Source organism: Carassius carassius, chromosome 1 (assembly GCF_963082965.1).
Source record: "Carassius carassius chromosome 1, fCarCar2.1, whole genome shotgun sequence".
Taxonomy (NCBI): Eukaryota; Metazoa; Chordata; class Actinopteri; order Cypriniformes; family Cyprinidae; genus Carassius; species Carassius carassius.
In genome coordinates, this window is record NC_081755.1 from 3681198 (window position 1) to 3706473 (window position 25276).

The 25276-nt window shown below is 36.1% G+C and overlaps 1 protein-coding gene and 1 long non-coding RNA gene across 2 annotated transcripts; both read right to left on the reverse strand.

Moving 5' to 3' along the window:
- Positions 1 to 8059: 8059 nt before the first annotated feature.
- Positions 8060 to 21668, reverse strand: LOC132101941 (nuclear GTPase SLIP-GC-like). The gene is given in 19 exon segments (XM_059507183.1): positions 8060 to 8997; positions 9076 to 9160; positions 9274 to 9407; positions 9534 to 9642; positions 10084 to 10213; positions 15189 to 15352; positions 15449 to 15622; positions 15710 to 15846; positions 15934 to 16024; positions 16103 to 16183; positions 16528 to 16567; positions 16684 to 16862; positions 17424 to 17597; positions 18323 to 18355; positions 18358 to 18393; positions 18395 to 18511; positions 21246 to 21442; positions 21445 to 21476; positions 21560 to 21668. Coding segments are annotated over 19 exon segments (2073 nt in total). The 5' UTR covers positions 21667 to 21668; the 3' UTR covers positions 8060 to 8944.
- Positions 21669 to 22710: 1042 nt separating this feature from the next.
- Positions 22711 to 23135, reverse strand: LOC132102052 (uncharacterized). The gene is made up of 3 exons (XR_009423271.1): positions 23000 to 23135; positions 22849 to 22903; positions 22711 to 22771 (listed from the first exon to the last, which is right to left on the reverse strand). It is a non-coding gene; the product is annotated as an uncharacterized LOC132102052 (long non-coding RNA).
- Between the last annotated feature and the right edge of the window lie 2141 nt (positions 23136 to 25276).

Here is a 25276-nt window from a genome sequence, read left to right on the forward strand (position 1 = left end):
CATCAACATCAATTCCATGTGACAGTATTAAATCTAGAGTATGATATTGACAATGAGTAGGTCCTGAAACGTGTTGTCTAACACCAATAGAGTTCAGAATGTCTATAAATGCTGATCCCAATGCATCTTTTTCATTATCAACATGAAAATTAAAATCACCAACTATTAAGACTTTATCTGCAGCCAGAACTAACTCGGATGTAAAATCACCAAACTCTTTAATAAAGTCTGCATGGTGCCCTAGTGGCCTGTATACAGTAGCCAGTATCAGGGCCGGCCCGCGGCATAGGCGGTATAGGCAAATGCTAAGGGCGCCACTCATCCATAGGGGCGCCAGAATGAGTGAACGAGTGAATTTTTTTTTTTTTTTACATATTTTTTTTAATAATAGGCTACTATTTAAAAACCATTAATTCGAAATACTTACAAATAAAGCAAAAAAAAAAAAAAAAGTCCGGCTCTTCAATCTTCCCCCGCCCATCGAGTGCTTGAAGTGCGTCAGAAACAGAGCACGCGTGATCAGTTGTTGGTAATTTGTTGTGTAGCGTGCCCGACGCCACCTCCAATGTAGATAGCACTGCTTTTGTTAACACACAGCTCGTAGAAACGGGCCTGGCAGCTCGCGCCAGTTCTAGACACAGTGAAAGTTTCCTGATTGTGACGGAAGGCCGAATTTACATGACACATTATAAATGAGCATAGTCTGCGATAGATACAGTGCCAAAATAGAAGAGAAGAGGATAAAGACAGAGGTAAAGAGATGTAGTGAATGAACAATTTATTGCATAGGAGTAAGATACTATAATTTCTGTCAGGAACACAACTGGACACAGATGCAGGTTTACAGTGAGAGACCAATTTATTCAAAAAGTCAAAAGAAAAGCTCCCTCCAACGAACAAAAACAGGCCGGGAAATGAGGAAAAAGGTCCAACAAAAATAAGAGACTTCAATGTCCTTGCAAAAATGCCCGGCAGGGGGCACCCAACGGCGCGGCCGCGTAGAGAGCGGTGAGGGGAGGAAGCCACGAGAGAGCCAGTGACGGAGCAAACAAAACTCTTCAGAAGTATGCCGGTGCCCGGTCTAGGAAATGAGGGAGGGGAAAAATAGCAAAACAAAACAAAACCAGTAGCAGCAAACAATGGCACGACAGAACAAGGCTTGACAGGATCAGACAGAAAGACTACACCGGGACTATTGACGAACAACGATCTGGCACCGATATGCGCGACAGACGAGAATAAATAGAGCAAGAGATGAACAGACATTGAATTCAGGTGAGCGGAGTCAAACAATTAGAAGCGGAAACAGTAGTGATGAGGGGGAGGGATGAACGCCACAGATAGGTGCAAGACGAACGATCAAAACCAAAACAAAACACCATGTGCACACGAGCTGCAGACCTATACAGAAACACACGCACACACCGAAGAACGGGGTGATCAGACAGCGGACATGACAATTTCATGGCAGTTATTTTTACCTTAAACTTAATGTTAGCAGTTATTCTATTCTATATATAGAGTTCTGAGTCCCCAGACTGTGATTTTGTACAATCATGTCAGTTTTAAGATGCATTTTTTATTATCACTTTTTTATTAATGTTTTACTCTACAGTTGTGCAGTTTTGGGGGGATACGGTACAGGCCAAAAGTTTGGAAACATTACTATTTTTTATGTTTTTGAAAGAAGTTTCTTCTGCTCATCAAGCCTGCATTTATTTGATCAAAAATACAGAAAAAAGTGTAATATTGTTATATATTATTATAATTTAAAATAATTTGTTTTCAATTTATTATACTTTAAATTATAATTTATTTCTGGTATGCAAAGCTGAATTTTCAGCATCATTACTCCAGCCTTCAGTGTCACATGTGACATCCGGTCTATCACATGATCCTTTAGAAATCATTCAAATATGATGATTTATTATGAGTGTTGGAAACAGTTCTGCTGTAATGTGTGTGTGTGTGTGTGTGTGTGTGTATATATATATATATATATATATACAGTGTTGGGAAGGTTACTTTGGAAATGTAATAGGTTACAGATTACAAGTTACCCTATTTAAAATGTAATAGTAGTGTAACTTTTTTAATTACTTTAATAAAGTAATGTAAATAATTACTTTTGAGTACATTTTGATTACTTTTATAAATTTCTAATGAATGTTAATTTGCAACTGTTAATCATCTTCAACTATTTTACACCATGCAGGTTTAACCTTACAGTAGTGCTCAATACTGTCAGACTTTCACCATCCTTCATCACCTGAATTAAGATGATCAAATTTGAACACATCCACCACACAATCAGACTTTACTTAGAGATTGATCTGAAGTTCAAAGCAGATTTAAAATCAAAAGAAATAGTTTATAGATACTGTTTTTGAAACCAAATTTTTGCATAACTACAGGCATCTAACTGCATCTAACAATGGTTTGGGGAAAATAGTTAATAAAAAAATAAAAGCATATACATCAACTCAAATACGGTTATCTAATAAGCATGTGTCCTATTTTGTGTACTAAACTCCTGAAACATTGGTGTCTTTTTGAAACACTGCTGTCTCTTTGTATATGATATGATGATAGTTTCTCAAAATAAGTAAAAAATGCTCATGAAGTGACTGTTCTAGAGATTAATTTCCATGAGGGGCGGACTGGGGAAAAAATAGGCTGGGAAATCTCACACTCATACACCCACAACCCATTCTGAAACATGGACAACCCTATTTTTTTTTGGACCTGACATGAAAAAGATTTGAATCCTTAGGTTGGGGGACATGCAACGTAATTAAGAGTTCTCTCCTGAACTGCACCTTCACTTCCATTATCCACCCATCTCTCTCATGACTTTAATACTGAAGATTTTTATTTGACTTTTACCATGTTTTGTTAGTGCAATTTTGTTTTTGTTTTTTGGCAAATGAATTACCACTTGTATTTATTTTTACTACAAATTCCATAGTTAAACCACGGTTAGTGCCATATCATAGGCTACATTAATTTTCCTAAGGGTTGTGTTTTTGTATCCACTAGCTCCCCCTAAACCTAAGATAAAATATGATGATTTGTCTGCTAAATTACTACTGTAACATTACAAAAGATAATAATGACGTCGTTTATACAGTATTTTGAGTGATTGCGAGCAATGTGCTGCTGCTGCTTGACTAAGTAAACAAAGACAAAACTACATTAGCATATTTACAGATGAAACTGACCTGCACCTGAAACCCTGAACAGAAGTGTCGCTTCTCTGCTCCAGCTGTGCGCTTACACAGTTCACTCCGGTCTCTCTCTCGCATTGATTACTCAGAGTCTGATCCAAACCGTTCGGCGGAGGCGCGGAGAGCGCGCGAGCCCAACCATTGCCAGTCACGACTAACCGATTCATGATTTATTATCGATTTAATAATCGAATGGCGGATTCGGAAATAATCGATTTAGTATATTCGGCCTGCAACAATATTAAAGTAGAAGGCCAAATCGTCTGCCAGGCCACCGGGAATAGTCCCGGTTCTCCCGATGTCCAGTCAGCGCCTGATTTCCACAGACACGCAGAACGTGCAGGATTCATATTCAGTCTTTTTTGCGGCTTAATATTCACAGACATCAGTCCATGTCGGGTTTTGATTCAAGTGTACTGACCTACTTTTGATTTATTCGACCAAAATGTGGCATATTGCGTCCGCGTTATAGGCTGAATTCCATTTTTATGACTCGATTCTACGAATGTGTTTTCCGCGTCTCGGAGATTATGGGCCATATGTCTTATTATAAAGAAATAAGCTGTATGTGGATGTATGTAAATATTAAAATGTAATCCTCTTTGTAATCGTTAAAATTTTCATAAGTAACCGTAATTTAATTACTCATTTTTTCTTAGTAACTGTAACTGATTACTGTTACATTTATTTTGTAATTAAATTACGTAACGCCGTTACATGTAACTAGTTACTCCCCAACACTGTATATATATATATATATATATATATATATATATATATATATATATGCTAAATCATGAACACAATGACAGGGTGAAATGGGCTGTGATGCATGGGGCGCCAGGTAAAATCTTGCCTAGGGCAGCAAATTGGTCAGGGCCGGCCCTGGCCAGTACAAACATAAAAGGGGATTTATCATTAACATTTGTTTCTCTGGATAATGTTATATGAAGCACCATTACTTCAAACGAGTTATACTTGAAGCCTGCCCTCTGAGAAATCCTGAAAACATTGTTATAAATTGAAGCAACACCTCCACCTTTGCCTTTTAGACGTGGCTCATGTTTATAACAGTAATCTTGGGGGGTGGACTCATTTAAAATAATTTAATCATTAGGTTTTAGCCAGGTTTCTGTCAAACAAAGCACATCTAGATCAGTGATCATATTATTTACAAAAAGTGCTTTCGTAGAAAGGGACCTGATATTCAATAAGCCAAGCTTTAACATTTGTTTATCCATATTGCATCTGTTTTCTATTTGTTGAGCCTCAATTAAATTGTTACTCTTAAATTGGTTTGGACGTCTTTTGTATTTTCTAGTTCGGGGAACAGACACAGTCTCTATAGTGTGATATCTAAGTGAAAGAGTCTCTATGTGCTAAGTATTAATTGACCTCTGTGACATGAGGCAGCTAGCAGACGGTCGGTTTAGCCAGTCTGTCTGCTTCATGACCTGGGCCTCAGTTGGTCAAGTGTAAACTCAAAGACTATGTGCCATATTTCTAGAGAGAAGAGTGGCGCCACCCCAGGAGGGTGACAATTGGGCGTCCAATTGTCTATGAAACCTATGTTATTCTGTGGGCACCACTTAGACATCCAGCCATTGAGTGATGACAATCTGCTATGCATCTCATCACCACGGTAAGCAGGGAGGGGACCAGAGCATATTACAGTGTCTGACATCATGCTTGCAAGTTCACACACCTCTTTAATGATATTTTTAGTGATCTCCGACTGGCGAAGTCGAACATCATTAGCGCCGGCATGAATAACAATAATGAGCCGATGCCGCCTCACTGTCACCCAGTTGCCCTGCTGCGGGGGATCTGTTACCGGAACCAACCAATGTACAGGACTCCCTGAGCTAGATGCATCGTTACGTTAACGCGATTTACCCAAACACAAGCTTCCTCCTCCTGCTCTACACACTCTTCTTTTAGGATAATACATTTGTTTCCATTTTCAAAATGAATCCTTAGTGGCTCTTCATCCTCTGGAGAAAATTCATCACTTGGGGTTATCAGTTATTGGGGTTATCAGTTGCTGGTGCACTTGAATCCACAGCATATTCGTTTTCCTTTCTCCAAGGTATAACAATAGGAGTTATTGAGCCCCTGTCAGATCCTTCTCCCTGGTCAACTGCAGCTTAGGTGGCCGAATCTCTTGTTAGCATGCCTTATAATTCTCTCCCTGCTTTGTCAAAATCTTTTACTTTGGGAGATCCATCTTTGCCTCCTTTATTAGAGTAAATGAAGGTTGGGACCTCTGCCCCTTCCCTCATTCTGAGATGTACTATGGAAGCGATCACCCTGACCTCTCTCCAGGGTATCTGACTGGACCCGCATCTACACTGCATGCCATTAATCCATTATAGTCCCCCCCCCCCCATATCCTGAGAAACTAGATCAATAGTAACCATTGGCCAATTATATATCTCACTTTTAGCTTTTTAAGTTTTTTTCTTTCTTTTTCTAATTCACGCTGTTCTGATGGTCTTTTCTCTTTTTACAGGTGTTCTCTAGCCTGCTCACACTTTCACTTCAGTTCCTATTAACCGCTTTACCATCATCTGATTGGGGCGGGCCAATCAGGCTGCACCCATCCCTAAGACCCGTACCACCCTTGGGGAGTCGGACAGAAGCCAGGCAAGGATGACAGACAACAAGGCTTCAAGTAACAGTATTTTATTGAGTATAAAAATGAATAAGGGGATCTAAAATGGGGAGTCTTCTGGGCAGGGTCGTTCCGTCCAGCGGACCCGGCGAGAGGCCCACAGAGTGCAATGTAGGGGGGTGCTCCGGTGAGTGGCTTCGCTGTCTTCCAATGGAAGGGACGAGTCGGAACTCACGACTGGGAGGAGGCTGCTATAGGACCGTTCAGGTGCGCTTTTCGGGTGACGTACTACTCCCTTCTTCCCAGAGGAAGGACGGGTCGGGACTTACGACCAGAGGGACTGTGGTGGAACAGTTAAGGTGCGTGTTTCGGGCACTCCTCCTCTTCTACAGGTGACAGGCAGAGAACTGACGGCTGAGGAGCCACACTGCAAGCAGTCAGGTGAGTATACAGACACTTAATCATCTTCTTCTACCAGTAACAGACAGAGAACTTACGGCTGAAGGAGCTTCACTGCAAAGCAGTCAGGTGAGTATACAGGTACGAAATCCTCTTGAAGGGCTGGCGGACACAGAGCTTACGATGGGAGAACTTCGCTGCAAAGCAGACAGGTGAATACACAGGTATGTAATCCTCTTCTTCAGAAATGACAGGCAGAGAACGTACGGCTGGAGGGTTTTACTGCAAAGCAGTCAGGTGAGTATACAGGTACGAAATCCTCTTGAAGGGCTGGCGGACACAGAGCTTACGACGGGAGAACTTCGCTGCAAAGCAGACAGGTGAATACACAGGTATGTAATCTTCTTCAGAAATGACAGACAGAGAACTTACGGCTGGAGGAGCTTCACTGCAAAGCAGTCAGGTAAGTATACAGGCACGTAATCCTCTTCTACAGATGACAGACAGAGAACTTACGGCTGGAGAAATTCGCTGCAGACAGGTGAATACACAGGTATGTAATCCTCTTCTTCAGAATGACAGACAGAGAACTTACGGCTGGAGGAATTTACTGCAAAGCAGTCGGTTAAAGCATTCACCTATGTGTCCCTCTTCACAATGGACTGTCAGGTAATACACTCAAATATATGTGGAGTACAAGTTATGAGCTAAAGTCATTTGTTGGTTGTTTCCATTCTGCCCTCTTGTAGTCTCTGTGTATGTTTGTTTCAGATGGGCGGTTCCTGGAGATAATTTATTGAAGGCTGCGATTGGTTCTCCTCTTCACCTGATCCAGATATAAGGACTGCCCCAAATACTCAATCGGGGCCATGATTGTGCCATCGCGTGTGACTCCATAGTTTGCTGTTTGCCTCGTTATTGTTGTTTGTTTGAATTTTTGAGTGTCTTACCAGAGAGATAGTGTGTTGGTGTATAAGATTGCGATTGTGTTCTGTGATAATTATATTGTATTGTTTTTTTCTTTGCCTAAATTCTGTGATATTCCCGGTTAACTTGACCTAAGCCTGATTGACTACGATTTTGGATTCTGATTGTAAATTGTTTGCTGTTAACTCGTGTATATATATCTTGTAAACATTTTGTTAATCTTAGTTTTTGTTAAGTTGAGGGACGTAGGGGGTTAGACGCCATTTTATTTTGATATCACTTTTCACATTGTTTTGGGTTTAGGGAGTCAGGTAAGTTGAAACTGTATTTTATTTCTTTTGGTTTCTCTAATTTTGATTAAGGAAGTGTAGAGGGTTAACAAAGAGGATTTTTGTTTGTTATTTTGGCCTTGTCTGCCCCTGACGCTAAGCCCCAACTTGTAAATAAATTTCTGTTTATTCAACATCTCTCTGGTTCTGAGACTCTCTTCCTTGTCCTGTTACGGCTGACCCCTAGTGGTCGTAACACAGTGTTAGCCTCTTCTTACGTCTTAGAACGTGATAGAAAACTCAGGTAAGTAATGGACATCCGGCGTGCCCGTTTGCCAGCCCCATTTCCTCTTCTCCACCGCTCACGCTTCCTCCGAGATACACAGTCCCCAAAAACAGCCCCCTCTTTGGTCCATACTCTCTCCTTTTATCCTACCCTAATGGCAACGTGTCCCAACGTGCACAGCTGCCGGCGATTTCGGCTGATCACCCCATTCGCGGGGATTTTTCGCTAACCTGGAACTAGCCCGGTGTTCCGTTGTTATTGGTCCGGCGGGAGGCAATCGCGGCGAACATTAGTTCCGCCTTGACAGTTGGAATTTTGTCACCTCGTGACACATACATGTACATAAAAGAGAAGATTAACACACACCCACTAAGTTTTAACTCTGCAGTAACCTCTTGGATGCTATAGTCACCAGAACACAAGATATATATGCAGGTTGGAATTTCAAAGGCTTTCATTTTGCAAATTCAACACCTAACTACTTGTAAAGCAAGACATACATTTAATCATATTTTTCTATAACCATTGTTAGCCTCAAGCCAGAGACACCTATTCTCTTTCTCACTTTGACTGGAGGTCTGGTAAGAAGTGCTATTTCCAGAGACCGCATTGGGGCCTCGATCTCATCTAACAAATCTTGTCAATCTCGTCTTCCCATCTCAAAATACAATCTACTACACACAGTCATTCCTTTTAACATTTTCATTAATTTATTATTTATTCTTTCTTGTGGTCTAATTAATCTTATCATTCTTCTTATTTTAGAAGTGATCTCCTGATGGTCCTGGTTTGTCCTTCTTCTTTCTTAATGTTTCCGTCTTTTGTTTCTTGTTTGTCCCATTTTCTTTGTACAACTTGTACATGTAAATCATCCAAGATGAATTTCTAGTTTACCTGGTTCTTTGTTTAGGCTTCTTGTTGGGGATTGGTCAAGGGAGTGCACCATATTTATTGGGTCCACTGACCTAACAACTAACATATTCTACTTCAGCCTACGTTTAGTTGTATTCATTAATAACAGCATTAGTCTACACCTAAAAATAGTTTTTCTTAGACTATTAGTTACACAATCAAAAGTTTAGTTGAACAATTTAAAGAACTAGAAATAATAATAATAATATTAATAATAATAGAGCTTTAAGCATGCTTTATAATAGAAATCAATTTATCTTAAAAAGAACTTTCACTGTAAAATGCTGAGATGCTGCTTTTAAACGACGAGTCAGATGACAGATCTTGACAGACTCTCCATCCTTTCAATCTTTCCAGTGACATCTAGAAAATAAATATCACTGGGTGTTCAGCCTGATTTTAAAGTAAGTCTTAATATTTTGTTATTTTATTCTCTCTTACCCATCAGAGGGGTTCTGCTGGTTTGTGAAAGTGAGCGTTCCACTGATCTCTTGAGCTCAGATTCAAGGGTCTTGCATATATGCTCCTTTAGAAAGAAACAACAGAAAAGGTATAGGAAAAGAAGACTTGCTTTAAGTATCTTCAGAAAGAAGTGGCAAATATGTTTAAAAATATTGAGAATTTGTGAAATACAAATACTTTTAAATCCTTGAACTGATTCAGAACTTCCATTTTTGCATCTTCGAACATGCTGTGTTTTAACAATTCAATTGTGTCTGTTATTTGTTTCTCCCTCCTCTCCATTGCTTTATCTCCTGTCAACTTTGCAGCTTCTGTAATAGGTTACATTTAATATTCATCAATATTCTGTTAATATTTGATATTCATTAACATTACAATACACACATCGAATGTCTCTGAGAGAAAAACTGTGTGTGTTGTTTTAAATGCTTCCTTACTTTCATAGCCAGCAGTCATTTGATTCTGAATTGTTTTCTGGATTGAGGAGTAGATTTCCTTCTTTCTCGCAACAACTTCTCTTTTGAGCAATGCCTTCACTTTGGTTTCCTTATGAGGAGGTTATACATATACATATACATATTATTATTATGTGCTTAATATATTAGTAAGTATAAATGCCATTGTCATTGTTGTTTTAATTAAAATAATTCACATGAGATTTAAAACAGTATCCCATTTTAGTAGGAAAAAAACAACAGATAGAGAACTGGAAACACAGTAGAAGTGGGTGACCTGTTAGAGGAAATTATTTAGCAGAAAAGAGCTTTTATGCTTTCAGAAGACCTTTGTATTTTGACATTTGAAACTTGACAATGATATTTTTGGAGACAATGAAAAAGATTTATAAAGATAACAAATTCTGTTGCTTGAACATTAGTAATCATTCATTGGAATATAGTTACCTGTAGATGAAAGTAAGTATAAAATAGAATAAAATAAAACACAACTATAATAAAGACAACTTTAAATAAAGTAAAGACAACTCGCCTCTGTTTTGATGAAGTTTTCCATGTGGTATAGCATGGAAGATGGTGAGTAAGCAGTGCCACTTTGGATGATACTGAATTTATCGATCTGTTCCTGCACTGATTTTCCTGTTTTGTTATTGCCATCAACACTTTAGTAAGAAAAAAGGGCGGAAAAAAACAATTTAAATAACACAAGACCAAATGGGTACTAATATTGTGATATCACATTAGCAAAAACCATCTCTATATTATCGTGGTCACATGACAATATAAAACGATAGCTCTTCTGGGCAAAAATGTCGTTTTAAAAATATTTTTATACTTCATATTCTAACATAAAAGGTCTTTAAAGTTGTGTTTTGGGTCATTATGCTTTGGCACATTATCTGTCAAATGAACTAAAACCGAAATCACATTATGGCTTAAGTCTGTTTTTGCTGTGCACTTCGTTCAGGCGACAGCTCATGATCCGGAGATTTCCGAGAATCAGAATGCAAAAAAAAATCATTTTTGTAAGCATATTTTCCTTCAAAATAAAAGCTCTACTACTGTTTCTGTCAAAATAAAAGCTTAAAAGTGCAGTATGAATTGCTTACAGCTAGTGGTTTAAATTAAGTCCAGAATTAAAATATCTCTTTAAAGTGTGGAAATTAGGAAGTAGATTAGAAGTATTGTAATTTCCCTACTGATTTGTAAAGTTAAAAAAAGAAAAACCTATGGAATATTCATTTTTATTTATTTTACACTGAAATTGTTTTACAATATGTCTATTACTGTCATTTCTGTCAATTCTATTACTAAATTCTAATTTGTTTAGCATCCTAAAACACCAGTGTGAATGTAATTTAGACTGAGGCAGTATATCACAAGTCCTCAGGTGCTATACATCAAGTTTTATTACAACCCGAATTCCGGAAAAGTTGGGACGTTTTTTAAATTTTAATAAAATGAAAACTAAAAGACTTTCAAATCACATGAGCCAATATTTTATTCACAATAGAACATAGATAACATAGCAAATGTTTAAACTGAGAAAGTTTACAATTTTATGCACAAAATGAGCTCATTTCAATTTTGATTTCTGCTACAGGTCTCAAAATAGTTGGGACGGGGCATGTTTACCATGTTGTAGCATCTCCTTTTCTTTTCAAAACAGTTTGAAGACGTCTGGGCATTGAGGCTATGAGTTGCTGGAGTTTTGCTGTTGGAATTTGGTCCCATTCTTGCCTTATATAGATTTCCAGCTGCTGAAGAGTTCGTGGTCGTCTTTGACGTATTTTTCATTTAATGATGCGCCAAATGTTCTCTATAGGTGAAAGATCTGGACTGCAGGCAGGCCAGGTTAGCACCCGGACTCTTCTACGACGAAGCCATGCTGTTGTTATAGCTGCAGTATGTGGTTTTGCATTGTCCTGCTGAAATAAAAAAGGTCTTCCCTGAAATAGACGTTGTTTGGAGGGAAGCATATGTTGCTCTAAAACCTTTATATACCTTTCAGCATTCACAGAGCCTTCCAAAACATGCAAGCTGCGTATGCACTTATGCACCCCCATACCATCAGAGATGCTGGCTTTTGAACTGAACGCTGATAACATGCTGGAAGGTCTCCCTCCTCTTTAGCCCGGAGGACACGGCGTCTGTGATTTCCAACAAGAATGTCAAATTTGGACTGGTCTGACCATAAAACACTATTCCACTTTGAAATAGTCCATTTTAAATGAGCCTTGGCCCACAGGACACGACGGCGCTTCTGGACCATGTTCACATATGGCTTCCTTTTTGCATGATAGAGCTTTAGTTGGCATCTGCTGATGGCACGGCGGATTGTGTTTACCGACAGTGGTTTCTGAAAGTATTCCTGGGCCCATTTAGTAATGTCATTGACACAATCATGCCGATGAGTGATGCAGTGTCGTCTGAGAGCCCGAAGACCACGGGCATCCAATAAAGGTCTCCGGCCTTGTCCCTTACGCACAGAGATTTCTCCAGTTTCTCTGAATCTTTTGATGATGTTATGCACTGTAGATGATGAGATTTGCAAAGCCTTTGCAATTTGACGTTGAGGAACATTGTTTTTAAAGTTTTCCACAATTTTTTTACGCAGTCTTTCACAGATTGGAGAGCCTCTGCCCATCTTTACTTCTGAGAGACTCTGCTTCTCTAAGACAAAGCTTTTATAGCTAATCATGTTACAGACCTGATATCAATTAACTTAATTAATCACTAGATGTTCTCCCAGCTGAATCTTTTCAAAACTGCTTGCTTTTTTAGCCATTTGTTGCCCCCGTGCCAACTTTTTTGAGACCTGTAGCAGGCATTCAATTTTAAATGAGCTAATTAAGTGGATAAAAGTGTAAAATTTCTCAGTTTAAACATTTGCTATGTTATCTATGTTCTATTGTGAATAAAATATTGGCTCATGTGATTTGAAATTCCTTTAGTTTTCATTTTATTAAAATTAAAAAAACGTCCCAACTTTTCCGGAATTCGGGTTGTAGTTAAAAAAAATGGGTTGGAGCTCTTTTCAAAGTGAATTAGATTGAATAACTCAACTTTAAATGTACAAAATGTTAATTTTTTCCAAGTCTTCACTTGTTTAGTTTTTTTGAACATCACAATATCGTATTGGACTTCATATTGCGATATAATCATATTGTGAGATTTTGATATCATTACATCCTTATATACACACACACACACATATATACATATATATGTGTATATATATATATATATATATATATATATATATAGATATAGATATATATATATATATATATATATATATAGATAGATAGATAGATAGATAGATATAGATAGATATATATGCGTGTATGTGTGTGTGTGTGTGTGTCTGTGTGTGTGTATAATGCGTGTGTATGACCCTGGACCACAAAACCAGTCATAAGGTTCAATATATTCATCTGCGGTAGTAAAAATAAAATTAAATATTGATAAAATCCCCTTTAAAATTGAGTTCTTAGCAATGCATATTACTAATCAAAAATTTGGTTTTGATATATTCACAGTAGGACATTTACAGAATATCTTCATGGAACATGATCTTTACTTAATATCCTATGTCAATTTTTGAAGCAATTGATAGCAAAATTCTGGAAGACATAGTGCAGCACCTAAAATCGACAACCTGCTATCTTGACACACTTCCCACATCTTTTTTCAAAAATGTGTTTAACTGCTTAGAAGCAGATCTTTTAGAAGTGGTGAACGCCTCACTTCTTTCTGGGACATTTCCAAACTCCTTAAAAAATGCAGTTGTTAAGCCCCTCCTGAAAAAGAGCAATCTTGATAACACCATTTTGAGCAATTTTAGACCAATATCTAATCTTCCTTTTATAGGTAAAATTATAGAAAAGGTCGTTTTTAATCAGCTGAACAAATACTTAAACTCAAATGGATACCTGGACAATTTTCAATCTGGTTTTCGACCGCATCACAGCACAGAGACAGCACTCATTAAGATAATAAATTATATTCGCTTAAATTGTGACTCTGGCAAAATATTGGTGCTGGTATTGCTAGATCTCAGTGCTGCGTTTGACACTGTCGATCATAACATACTACTAGAGAGACTGGAAAACTGGGTCGGGCTTTCTGGGATGGTACTCAAATGGTTCAGGTCATACTTAGAAGGGAGAGGTTATTATGTGAGTATAGGAGAGCATAAGTCTAAGTGGACGTCCATGACATGCAGAGTCCCACAAGGGTCAATTCTTGCACCGCTCTTGTTTAGCCTGTATATGCTCCCACTAAGTCAAATAATGAGAAAGAACCAAACTGCCTATCACAGCTATGCTGATGATACCCAGATTTACCTAGCCTTATCTCCAAATGACTACAGCCCCATTGACTCCCTCTACCAATGCATTGATGAAATTAATCGTTGGATGTGCCAGAACTTTCTTCAGTTAAACAAGGAAAAAACTGAAGTCATTGCATTTGGAAACAAAGATGAAGTTTTCAAGGTCAATGCATACCTTAACTCTAGGGGTCAAACAACTAAAAATCAAGTCAGGAATCTTGGTGTGATTCTGGAGACAGACCTTAGTTTCAGTAGTCATGTCAAAGCAGTAACTAAATCAGCATACTACCATTTAAAAAACATTGCAAGAATTAGATCTTTTGTTTCCAGCCAAGACTTGGAGAAACTTGTTCATGCCTTCATCACCAGCAGGGTGGACTATTGTAATGGGCTCCTCACCGGCCTTCCCAAAAAGACCATTAGACAGCTGCAGCTCATCCAGAACGCTGCTGCCAGGATTCTGACTAGAACCAGAAAATCTGAGCATATCACACCAGTCCTCAGGTCCTTACACTGGCTTCCAGTTACATTTAGGATTGATTTTAAAGTACTTTTACTTGTATATAAGTCACTAAATGACCTAGGACCGAAATATATTGCAGATATGCTCACTGAATATAAACCTAACAGAGCACTCAGATCATTAGGATCGAGTCAGTTAGAAATACCAAGGGTTCACACAAAACAAGGGGAGTCCTCCTTTAGTTACTATGCCGCCCGCAGTTGGAATCAGCTTCCAGAAGAGATCAGATGTGCTAAAACACTAGTCACATTTAAATCTAGACTTAAAACTCATCTGTTTAGCTGTGCATTTATTGAATGAGCACTGTGCAATGTCCGAACTGATTGCAATATATATTTTCACTGTTTTTTTTATTTTATTTTATTTTATGTAAAATCATTTTCTAACTGTTTTAAATTAAGTTTAAATAAGTACAGTTTTAATAATTTTAAAAGTTTTAAAATTGCTTGTTATTATTTTTTTTCATTATTATTTTACTTTCTTTTATGTAAAGCACTTTGAATTACCATTGTGTACGAAATGTGCTATATAAATAAACTTGCCTTGCCTTGCCTTGCCTAATGATTTTTCTCTTAAAAGAAAAATGGATAACTTTGACCCATACAATGTATTACTGGCTATTGCTAAAAATGTACCCCAGAGATTTAAGACTGGTTTTGTGCTCCAGGGTCACATATATACCACTAGCTGATGTGGATGTGCTCATCTAACTCTCACTCTAAACGGTTTTATTTTGATCAACTGAATGTATGGTGGAATGTATGACAGCAGAACATACGGGAAAATTAAATTAAATTTCTCATCGATGTTGTCGTGCATGTGTTTGGCCAAGCACATGTTTAGATCAAGGGGTCCATCCCACTTCTTTGGCCAATAGTATCCTTTGTTCTTGTACAATGCTTGAAGGGTTTTATGGAATCCCCTTTTATCATCAGGTGTAACCTGATTCAGAAAGCACAAATATCACTGTCGTTAGAAAGCCCACAAAATGGCTTTTCAAACATTTCGACACTTCACATACAACAGAATCACACTTACAGATGCCATCATGGAGTTTTTAGTGTTAACACACTGTTCCACTGATTCCTCCACTCCTTTTGAGAGACATTGATCCAAAATCTTAGAAAGTGAATCCAACTGACAATCCAACTCCTTCAGTGCCTTTTCTAGATTCTTCAGCAAAGCTTCATGGACTTCAGCTTTTTTCTCCACCTAAAACACAAAGCAACGGAGCAGTAAATTTCTCAACAAACCTATTGGCTGATTTCAGAAGACAAGTGAAGTATCAGTAATTCTGACCATTTTTTCATCTGTATCTAGTTGGACACTTTGAATGAAGGACAAAACTCCCTTTGCTTCATTGACATAATCTCTGGTCAGTTCTCTGTTAATTCTCCTGTTAGTGTTCTTCAGAAAGTCCTGCAGCTTTGGGATTTCTACAAATTATTGGCAAAATGTCAATATTTAAATAAGCAGGAGTAATAAGACACATAAACTTTTCAAACAAAAATTCACTTGATTGCCTGTTTCAGCAGGTTCCAGATGTGGATTTTTATCTAAGTATGCCCTGGAGCTGACAGTGAAGACGTCAGTTATGAATCTGGCTTTTGATTTCTGAATAAGAATAACAATAAGAATAAGAATACGAATATGTTTGAATAAGAATAAGAATGTTTGAGTTCACATTTATACCATGATGTCAAGATTTTCAAACTTCTTTTTCACAATTTCCTTTGCACGGTTGTTCCTATGAATTATGCACCCCGTTGGGTTCTGAAAAATATAAACAATATATATACAAATCAGATGATCCAGTGATATTTAATTCAGTGGATGAAAGTGAGCAAGATTATTATATATGTATTAGGCATTAAGTACGATCTGGCATGAGCAATACATCAGAGCAATACATTTTTAATTATTAGGAAAAATTCTAGCCTTTTAAAGTGCACTGAAATTAACTTAAAGTCTGCATATTTTATTCAGCAGGATTTTTTTTTTTACATCAAAATAAGTAATAAGAGGCAGACAGCAAATACCTCACTAAAGTTTTAGAAGACTGCATTGGAATAATACAGAAAAAATATACTACATATTTGCTTGTTAATTTACCAAACCTTGTCTAAAGACATTTTGTCTCCAGGGTGGCGTACAGATCTAAAATAAATAGATTAAATATATGAAATAATTTCAAAAAAGTAAAAACAATACTTAGAATATGTTCATATTTTATTATAAGAAATGCAGATTGACAAGGATCTCTTTATTCTAACCTTAGATATTCTTTCGGCACAATTTCATCAGTTTTAGTACAGATGAAGTCAATGTTTCTGCACTCTCCTCCTGGTCCCAGGTCTTGAATGCAGTGCTGTATTATACTCCAGGGGTCTTTGTCATCAATAGCTCGATTGATATTACTTACGATCCACATAGAAGAGCACTCTCTCAGTTTCTAAGGAATTAGAAAGATAAAAACAGAGTAAAATATACCTGGCAAACCTGTAGTAGTGCTTTAAACTGCACATTTGCTTATGTTGAATTTCATATGTAATCCACTGTTAATAAAATTCTTCATCCAAATATGAACATTTTGCCATCCAATACCATCATCCTCGTGACTCAAAATAATAATTTGTTCATGAATCAGACCTAATCATGTAAATGTTTCAAGCCAAGGTGAGCTAATTGATTTTTATTTATTTTTTTTTTTTTTTACAAAATGATAGTTTTAGTCACACAAAGTTGCCATATTGCTTCATAAGATTTATAATATAGTGCACAAACCTTTTGAGACATATTTATGATACTTTTAGTGTATGCCTTTAAAGTTTCAGTCCTCATTCATTATAACTGCATGAAAAAGAGCAGTTGGTACAGTTATTCTTTAAAACCCTAATTTTGTATTTGACTGAAGAAAGGATCTCGTACTGGTTTGGAACTACATGAGGGTGACGGTGAGTAAATCATGACAGAATTTTCATATTTCCTAGCTTTTAAAGAGCGCAGGGTTTACAGTTTTCCACAGGTCATCTCTAATTTTGTTGCAGTCTCCAGTCCCAGGAAGATCAACAAGCACAATGTGTTCCAGGAGTTCACGACAGTTTGGTATCTTGATTGTCACACTTTTCACAAGAGGCCAGTACCAGTCATTGTGTTGTATGTAACGTTCAACATCATTGGTAAATTCCTGAGAGACCTGTTCAAGTAAATAACACTGATTTAAAAGTCAGAAAACATATTTATATTTATCATATTCGGCCATTTTCTAAAAAATTTTATATATGAAAATAGGGGAAGATGGGGCTCGGTATCAGCAATGTTAAAAAGGTTTTTAAAGCTCCAAACAAACAAATGTGTGTCTTCTATAATGGCATCCTCCACACAGTCTTATCATTTTTTTTTTTTTTACTATGGCTGTAGTATTAACAAGTGAACAGAATACATTCAGAGCAGAGTGTACTATATAATGAAGACAGACTTTAACTAAAAACCTGTTTTTGTCTTGTCTGGAAGGTGTCAGTTATTTGGGAAATATTTTCATATTGGGAAGTGTATTGATACATAAAAAAACTAACTAAATAAAAAATGTATACATTTTAGTTGGGTTCTGGTTAGTCATTTGCTAAAACAATTGTTTGGATTTTTTTATTACACATCTTGCATTTTTGCCCATTTATGAATTGTTTCTTCATAAGTTTTGAAATTTTGCACATAAGTATATAATAGGTTTCCATTCCTCTCATACCTACCTGTATAGTATAATAAAATAATTAGTTATAACTACTATTTTGGTGTAAATGGTTTCTAGTTTTATTTTATTTTATTTTTTTCTTTTAGCCATGTCTTCATGCTTCAGTGCCTATGTACCTGACCTGCTAAATGTGCCATATATCTACTCCATATATATTCAGCCCTTACTTCAGTGTGTGAAATAATTTTTTTTTCGTGGTAGACAAAAAGTTATCAATTTCGGCATATTTTTTTATCTCTCTTTAGTTCTTCCAGTGTTTTCTTATCTGCATCAGCTCCATACAGTGCAGTGATTCTTTCTATAACAGTTTCAGTCCTGTTGTCAGTTGAAGTAATCTCATTTTCCCATTCCTGCAAAACAAACAAAAGACTTAATTTCCTTCACATTGTGTTTATATATACATACTAGGGGTTTAGCGCAGGGTTCCTCGATAGGCGGCCCATGATAGATAAAATGTTTGGCCCGCGCTAATTTCAAATAATGTGGAATGAAAATTCAAACGCAGAAAGCGTTCACATTAGAAAGCGACATTAACTTACATCATGTCTACACCAGATGCAAGCGGCTTGGGGCGACGCAACAAAATACAATAGAGTTTATCCCCAGCAAACACAGAACATTCCCCTAACATTAGTTCCCTTTCGATACTTCACTCATGCTGTGTAACTGCACAGCCATTGGTTCAAACTGGAAAACTTTTTGAACCAATGACGACGCTGCGTTATGTTAGAGCGGTGAGACTCGCTGAGATGCGGCCTGAAGCGGGAAGGGGGCAGCTCGAGAGCAGCACTCGAGGGCCGCAGTCTGCAAGGACGCAGGTGTTCGGCGATCTCAGCTGGTCCGCTGCAGTGCCTTTTCAACTCATTCCAGCAGGCGAAGGCATTTAAGCAAAGAGATCCAGCAAAGAGAAGTTGTCGCTGAAGGTGAGAGATCTGAAATCCTATGGCGAAATGCCCGCTTAAATAGCCATACGCCCCGCCCATTTTTTGCGGGCTTTGGCGTGCTTCTACGCCGAGCCATCATTGGTTCAAAAAGTTTTCCAGTTTGAACCAATGGCCTTGCAGTTACACTGCGTTATTGAAAAAGGCCTCAGCATCAGGCCTCAGGATACGTTTGTAAAAGAGTACGTTTTTGTTTCCCTAAACTAAATACTAACATTAGGGAAACTTTTTTTTTTTAGGTACAATTTTTTGTAACCATAAAACAACGTTCTCAGAACGTTGCAGGGTGGTTATTTTTAAATAAACTAAAAATAACTTTACCTTATGGTTATACTCAGGTTATTTTTATAGTCCTATAAAACTATCTTTCAGATAAAAAAAATTGCAGATGTTAATGTGTAATGACCTATTCAGAGCCCTGTATCTCGCGCTGTAAGAATTAAAACATTTACAGTCATTTTTAGTTTTGTTTAGTTTAGTTTAAATTAATATATTTATTAGAGTAACTAAGTTAATAAATAAATAAATTTCGGAGAGATTTAAAATGCTTAACTGAAGAGAACATGATGAGGTTTTTGTTTACGCATCAAAAGAAGGTCCCGCTGCACAAACTGTAACGTTACACTTCAGTGGTAAGAATGAATGAGTTGATAACCTCACTTTTTTTAGTCAAGTAATTTTATATATATATATATATATATTTATTTATAAATGCATGTGTCTGTGAATAAATGTCTTATTTTATGAACCATACATTGTCATTTTTATTTGTTGCTGTAGAAATGTCAATGTCATTACTCCGTAATCTTAGATATTAATGGACAGATTTAATTTTATTTAATCATACACATGTTGGTTGATGTGCTCAGATTACCGCTTAAACAATAGATAAAAAGAAGATGTGGATTTTATAATATTGATTAGGCATCCATACAGATAATTTCCATGCGCTTATACTATGCTGGTTGACGAGTGTGCTGGATGAATAATGATCATATCAGAGTAAAGAAGTTAGGGGAATGTTATAACAACATTATGGGAACATTAGATTAACATTAGTATAACATTCTTGGGAACCCAAAACTAACGTTAGGGGAATATTATAATGTTATGGAAACGTTAGATATCGTTAGAATAACATTCTGGGAACCAAAAACGAACATTCTGGGAACATTGGATTAACATTAGAATAACATTATGGGAATGTTAGAATAACGTTCTAGGAACCAAAACTAACGTTCTAAGAACGTTAAGAAAATTTTCCTGGCTTACCAAAGGCAAACCATAAAAAAATAACGTTATAGGAACCAAAATTGTAATTGCTAAAGCCTACATCGCAATGTTGGAAATATTTCTGTTTTAAACAGAATAAATATTTCTTCAATAAGGCAAGCCAATGGAAATTACGTAAGCAATGTGCAAACTTTGCCCAAGAGTTATGCAGGTGAACATCTTAATCTCAGTCAATTCACTATTTGCAGAAAGTGAAAGTAAAAATGGAACGACGGAGTAATGCAGAGCTTTCATCATCTGACAGCGCATTTTCTCTCAGAGACGAGGAAAGACAAATCTACTTCAACATATGTTGATAACAGTATATAGCTAACTGTTTTAATTTATTCTCTAAATATTTATCTTGTGGCGTAGTACATAAGGCGAAAAAATAAACATATTTCTGTGCTTTAAATAGGCTAAAACGTTTTATTTAATTGATTTTTATTGATGTCTGCAGTGTTAATATTGTAATTATAGGCCTATAATTTATTGTATAATAGACCTGTTTTAAAAGACCTTTTTGAAAAACATTTTAATTGAGGAGTAAATAGCCTAATCTTTGGTTGTCCTCGCAGTGTGTCAGTTATGCGGTAATATTGCGGGTCAGATTAATTATAATTTTAAATTAATAATAAAAGTAACTTCATAATAATAATATAATATTTATAATAGTAATAGTGCCCTGTGTGCCTATGCGCTACGCCACTGGGCAGATAGTACATGTACAAATGTAATAGGATTAGTCCAATGAATTATTCGGTTTGTAATGCGTACCGAACCTAAAGCCTCATACCAAATGGTTTAAATTAATATGTTTATCATACACCCCTAATACATACATATGATCAGATAAATGTTAATAAATAACCTCTTTAGAGATGAGTTCAATCTCTGCTGTGTAGTTGGAATCGATCAGATTTGCTTCCACATGAGTAACAACAGATGTACAGGAACCAAAACTACCAGATGGCAGGAAATAATCTAATCCCAAGATGGCATTTAATAGGGAGCTTTTTCCTTCTCCTATCTTTCCAAAAACACCAATGGTTTCCTTTCTTCTTTGCCTTTATCCATCTTGTCCATTTTTGCAATGACATCTCTATATCATGAAGAAAATAAATGTAACTGGACACTGCTTCAGAATTATACATACATTTTACATAATGCTTCACAAGTACTTACAATATGTTGTTTTTTTGTTCAGTTGATGTTTTGTCTGTGCTGTTAATATTTTGAATTCTAATTTTAACTTCTGCCATGATCTGCTTCACATTCTTCAATATGAACATATCTGTATTCAGTTTAAAGGATGGGTTTCCTGCTAAGACAGAACACAAACTCAAACACGCTGCAATAAGTCTCTCTAATATGGAAACTTTTTATTGAGAGGATTACTGATTACTGATTTACTGAGAGGATCTCGGAGAAAGAGCAAGATACCACCTTGCACAAACTTCTCCCTTTATCCTGAAGCTCACTTTCTCTTTTCCCTCTTCTCCCCCACCAGGCCTAAGTCACCTTTTTGTGTATTTAATTTTTTTATTGAAGAGTTCACTAAGAATGTCTAAGTACCATGTAGGATATATCTAGATAATCTATTGATTTTTGCCTTTTCATGTTCTGTATCAGTTAAAATATAAGAAATCATTAATAGGCACAAAATAAAATTGACTACATGATTACTCTTGTAAATCCAATAGATTTGTACACACAGCCTTACAGCTTCTCCTGTCACATCATGAGGATGGATATCATGTGTAATATTGATTTCACCCCTCTTACTAAAATGCTTAGACTGACAGATTACTTCTCATCATGCGTTACAACGACTCTGGTCTTTATTTAATATACAAAACCAATATATATATATATATATATATATATATATATAGATATAAATAGAATGGGAGATAAGAGATAAACCAGAATCAGAATCAGATTCAGATTCTTTTTACACACTCAGAATGACTTGCCTGGATGTAAATTTGCACTGGTATGTGAATCACGTGTTTCAGGTTTTCTCTTAGTACCTGTAAGATAATTCATACACATCAATTTTGTATTAAATCAACAGCACATTAAATGTTTTATTGATAAAAGGTCATTATTGGTTGAATGGTTTTGGCCAAAATGCCTAAAGAAATCAACAACAAAAAAAAGAAAGACCTTATATCGATTGTTTTTTGTTTTTAAGAATTTGAAAATCGTTCCCGTCTTAAAAAAATCAGTTGTGTAAAATCAGTTGTGGGGGTTTAAAAATCAAAATAAAAAAGTAGAATCTCTCATTTAAACTGATAGTACACAATTAGTTGTCTTACCACGAGAGGAAATTCCTGTGATGGCCCAGGAAACAGTGGAGATGTTTCTATTGCTCGAATGTTTTGTGTTACAGGTCTGTTTACGTAAAATAACAATATTACTTATAAATAACTATATATTATTTTAATATATTATAAGAGTTTATTACATACTGTTCTTTCTGCTCACTCATTTCTGCTTGCTTTTCCTTGGCCTGCTCATAAGTGCCTACAATAAAATAAAATTATATCTATCTATCTATCTATCTATCTATCTATCTATCTATATCTATCTATATATATATAAGTTAATGTAAAAACTTACCATATTCTGATTGAAACAGAATAGCTAATTTCTCCCATGGTTTCCATCCTGTTGAAGGCTCAAGATGGTTCTCAACAGCTTCCATGCACTTCTGTGGTGATTTGAATGGGGGCCAATAACATTGTTTCTTGTCTTCTTGTCTTGCAAGGTAACAACTGTCAATAATGACAATACATGGTCATCCTGCAATAAAGAATTAAATATGTGAGTAAGTAAGCAACTAAAGTAGTCAATCAATGAATACAAAGCTGTACAAAATTTGCCATCTGAACAAAATAATATATGTCTGTGTGTGTGTGTGTGTGTGTGTGTGTGTGATTCTTTAATTGGAGATACATTCACTAATAGAAATTCTTTCCAGTATCTTATTGAAAACATATTCAGTTTTAATAATCCAGTGCTTGCCAAACACAAGTTACTTCCTTTTTTTTTTTTACTTTTAACGAAAAAAAATAAAATGTCTTTATGGTATTTTTGTCGACTCCATTAAGGCCAAATTAGGCAATGTGTAGAAATAACAATACATCATGACATGAAAAATCCTTGTATCACTAGACAAACAGTTCTTACATTCCAACATTTGGAACTGAGATAATATTTCACCTATGCATATCTTAAAAAAATCAAAATACCTATGTCTTAACAGAATTGTCTGTTTGGAGCAAATATTTTTCACTTGAAAATGTATTATATACAATATCCAATAAAAAAGAGAAAAGTTTTTGAAATATCATAAAGGTGCATTATATCTCAATAATGTTTATGAGATTTTAAATAACAATTGTATAGTTTTGTTTGTGAAAATAGTTCATAAACAGAGTTGATCTTTTAAGTAACAGAACTGTAAAGTAACTGAATTTAAATAATTATCTGATGGACTGTCAGTTCTGTTACACTGTTGTCAGCTTTGTTTACTCTACCTTAGTAACAGAGTTTGACAGTAACAGAATTGACAATTTTATTTATTTTTTTGCCAAAACCTCCACCCTTAGCATAAATGCTAAGAGGGCATGGCACTAATGAAATCATGATAAAAAATACTTTTAAATAAGCCAATTTGTGATCAGAAATACATTTTATTTCCCCTTTGATATTGTGGTAACAGCGTTGACGTTCTTCAAAATAACTCTTTAGATTCAAAGATTTTCTTAAAGAGGGCACACAGACTTTTCAGTGCTTCAGATCTTGTCAGTGTAGAAAAGTGTCATCACTTCCTGTACATTACATAGTTGTGGGAGATAATTCCACCAAGGAAAAATATGGTACAGCAACAGAGTTGACAATATTTATGGACATACATTTTAATAAGAAAAAATATTATTTAATAATTAATATTAATTATTTGTAAAAATTTAATTTATTGAATTAAGTAAATTAGTATTTAAGGCTTTTATGAACAAAATTAATGAAATATTACAAAATGAAAGTTACAATAAAATATTTTGATTTTATTTGATCATATACATGATCGAAAAAAATTTATTTGGACAACAAGAAATCTTGAAGCTATTTAAGACACTTTTACGCAAATTATTATATTGTTAATAAATGTAACATCATTGTAATTCATAACAACAAGTAACAAATTATTAAAATAATGAAACATATAACCATTTGAAAAATGTACCTGCAATTATAGAATCACTATATCAGGCATATATATATATATCACCATATCACCAGCTCATATCACCAGCAAACATACACTCATTTACATCCTTCTCTTTACTCTCTGAGGCAGAAGTCTCAAAACTCATCCTTTCTAATCACCCTACTACTTGCCCGCTTGATCCTATTCCATCTCATCTCCTTCAAGCCATTTCTCCTGCAGTTGTACCTGCACTCACTCACATCATCAACACATCCCTCCACACTGGTGTTTTTCCCTCATCATTTAGACAGGCACGTATAACTCCACTACTTAAGAAACCCAACCTCAACCCATAATTTTTAGAGAACTACAGACCAGTTTCCCTTCTTCCTTTCATTGCAAAAACACTTGAACGAGCTGTGTTCAACCAAGTCTCTGCATTTCTCACAAACAACAACCTCCTTGACAGCAACCAATCTGGCTTCAGAAGTGGACATTCAACTGAGACGGCCTTGCTCTCAGTTGTTGAAGCTCTAAGACTGGCAAGAGCAGAATCCAAATCTTCAGTACTTATCCTGCTTGATCTGTCCGCTGCTTTTGACACGGTTAACCACCAGATCCTCCTATCAACCCTACTGGCAAAAGGCATCTCAGGAACCACACTTCAATGGTTTGAGTCCTACCTA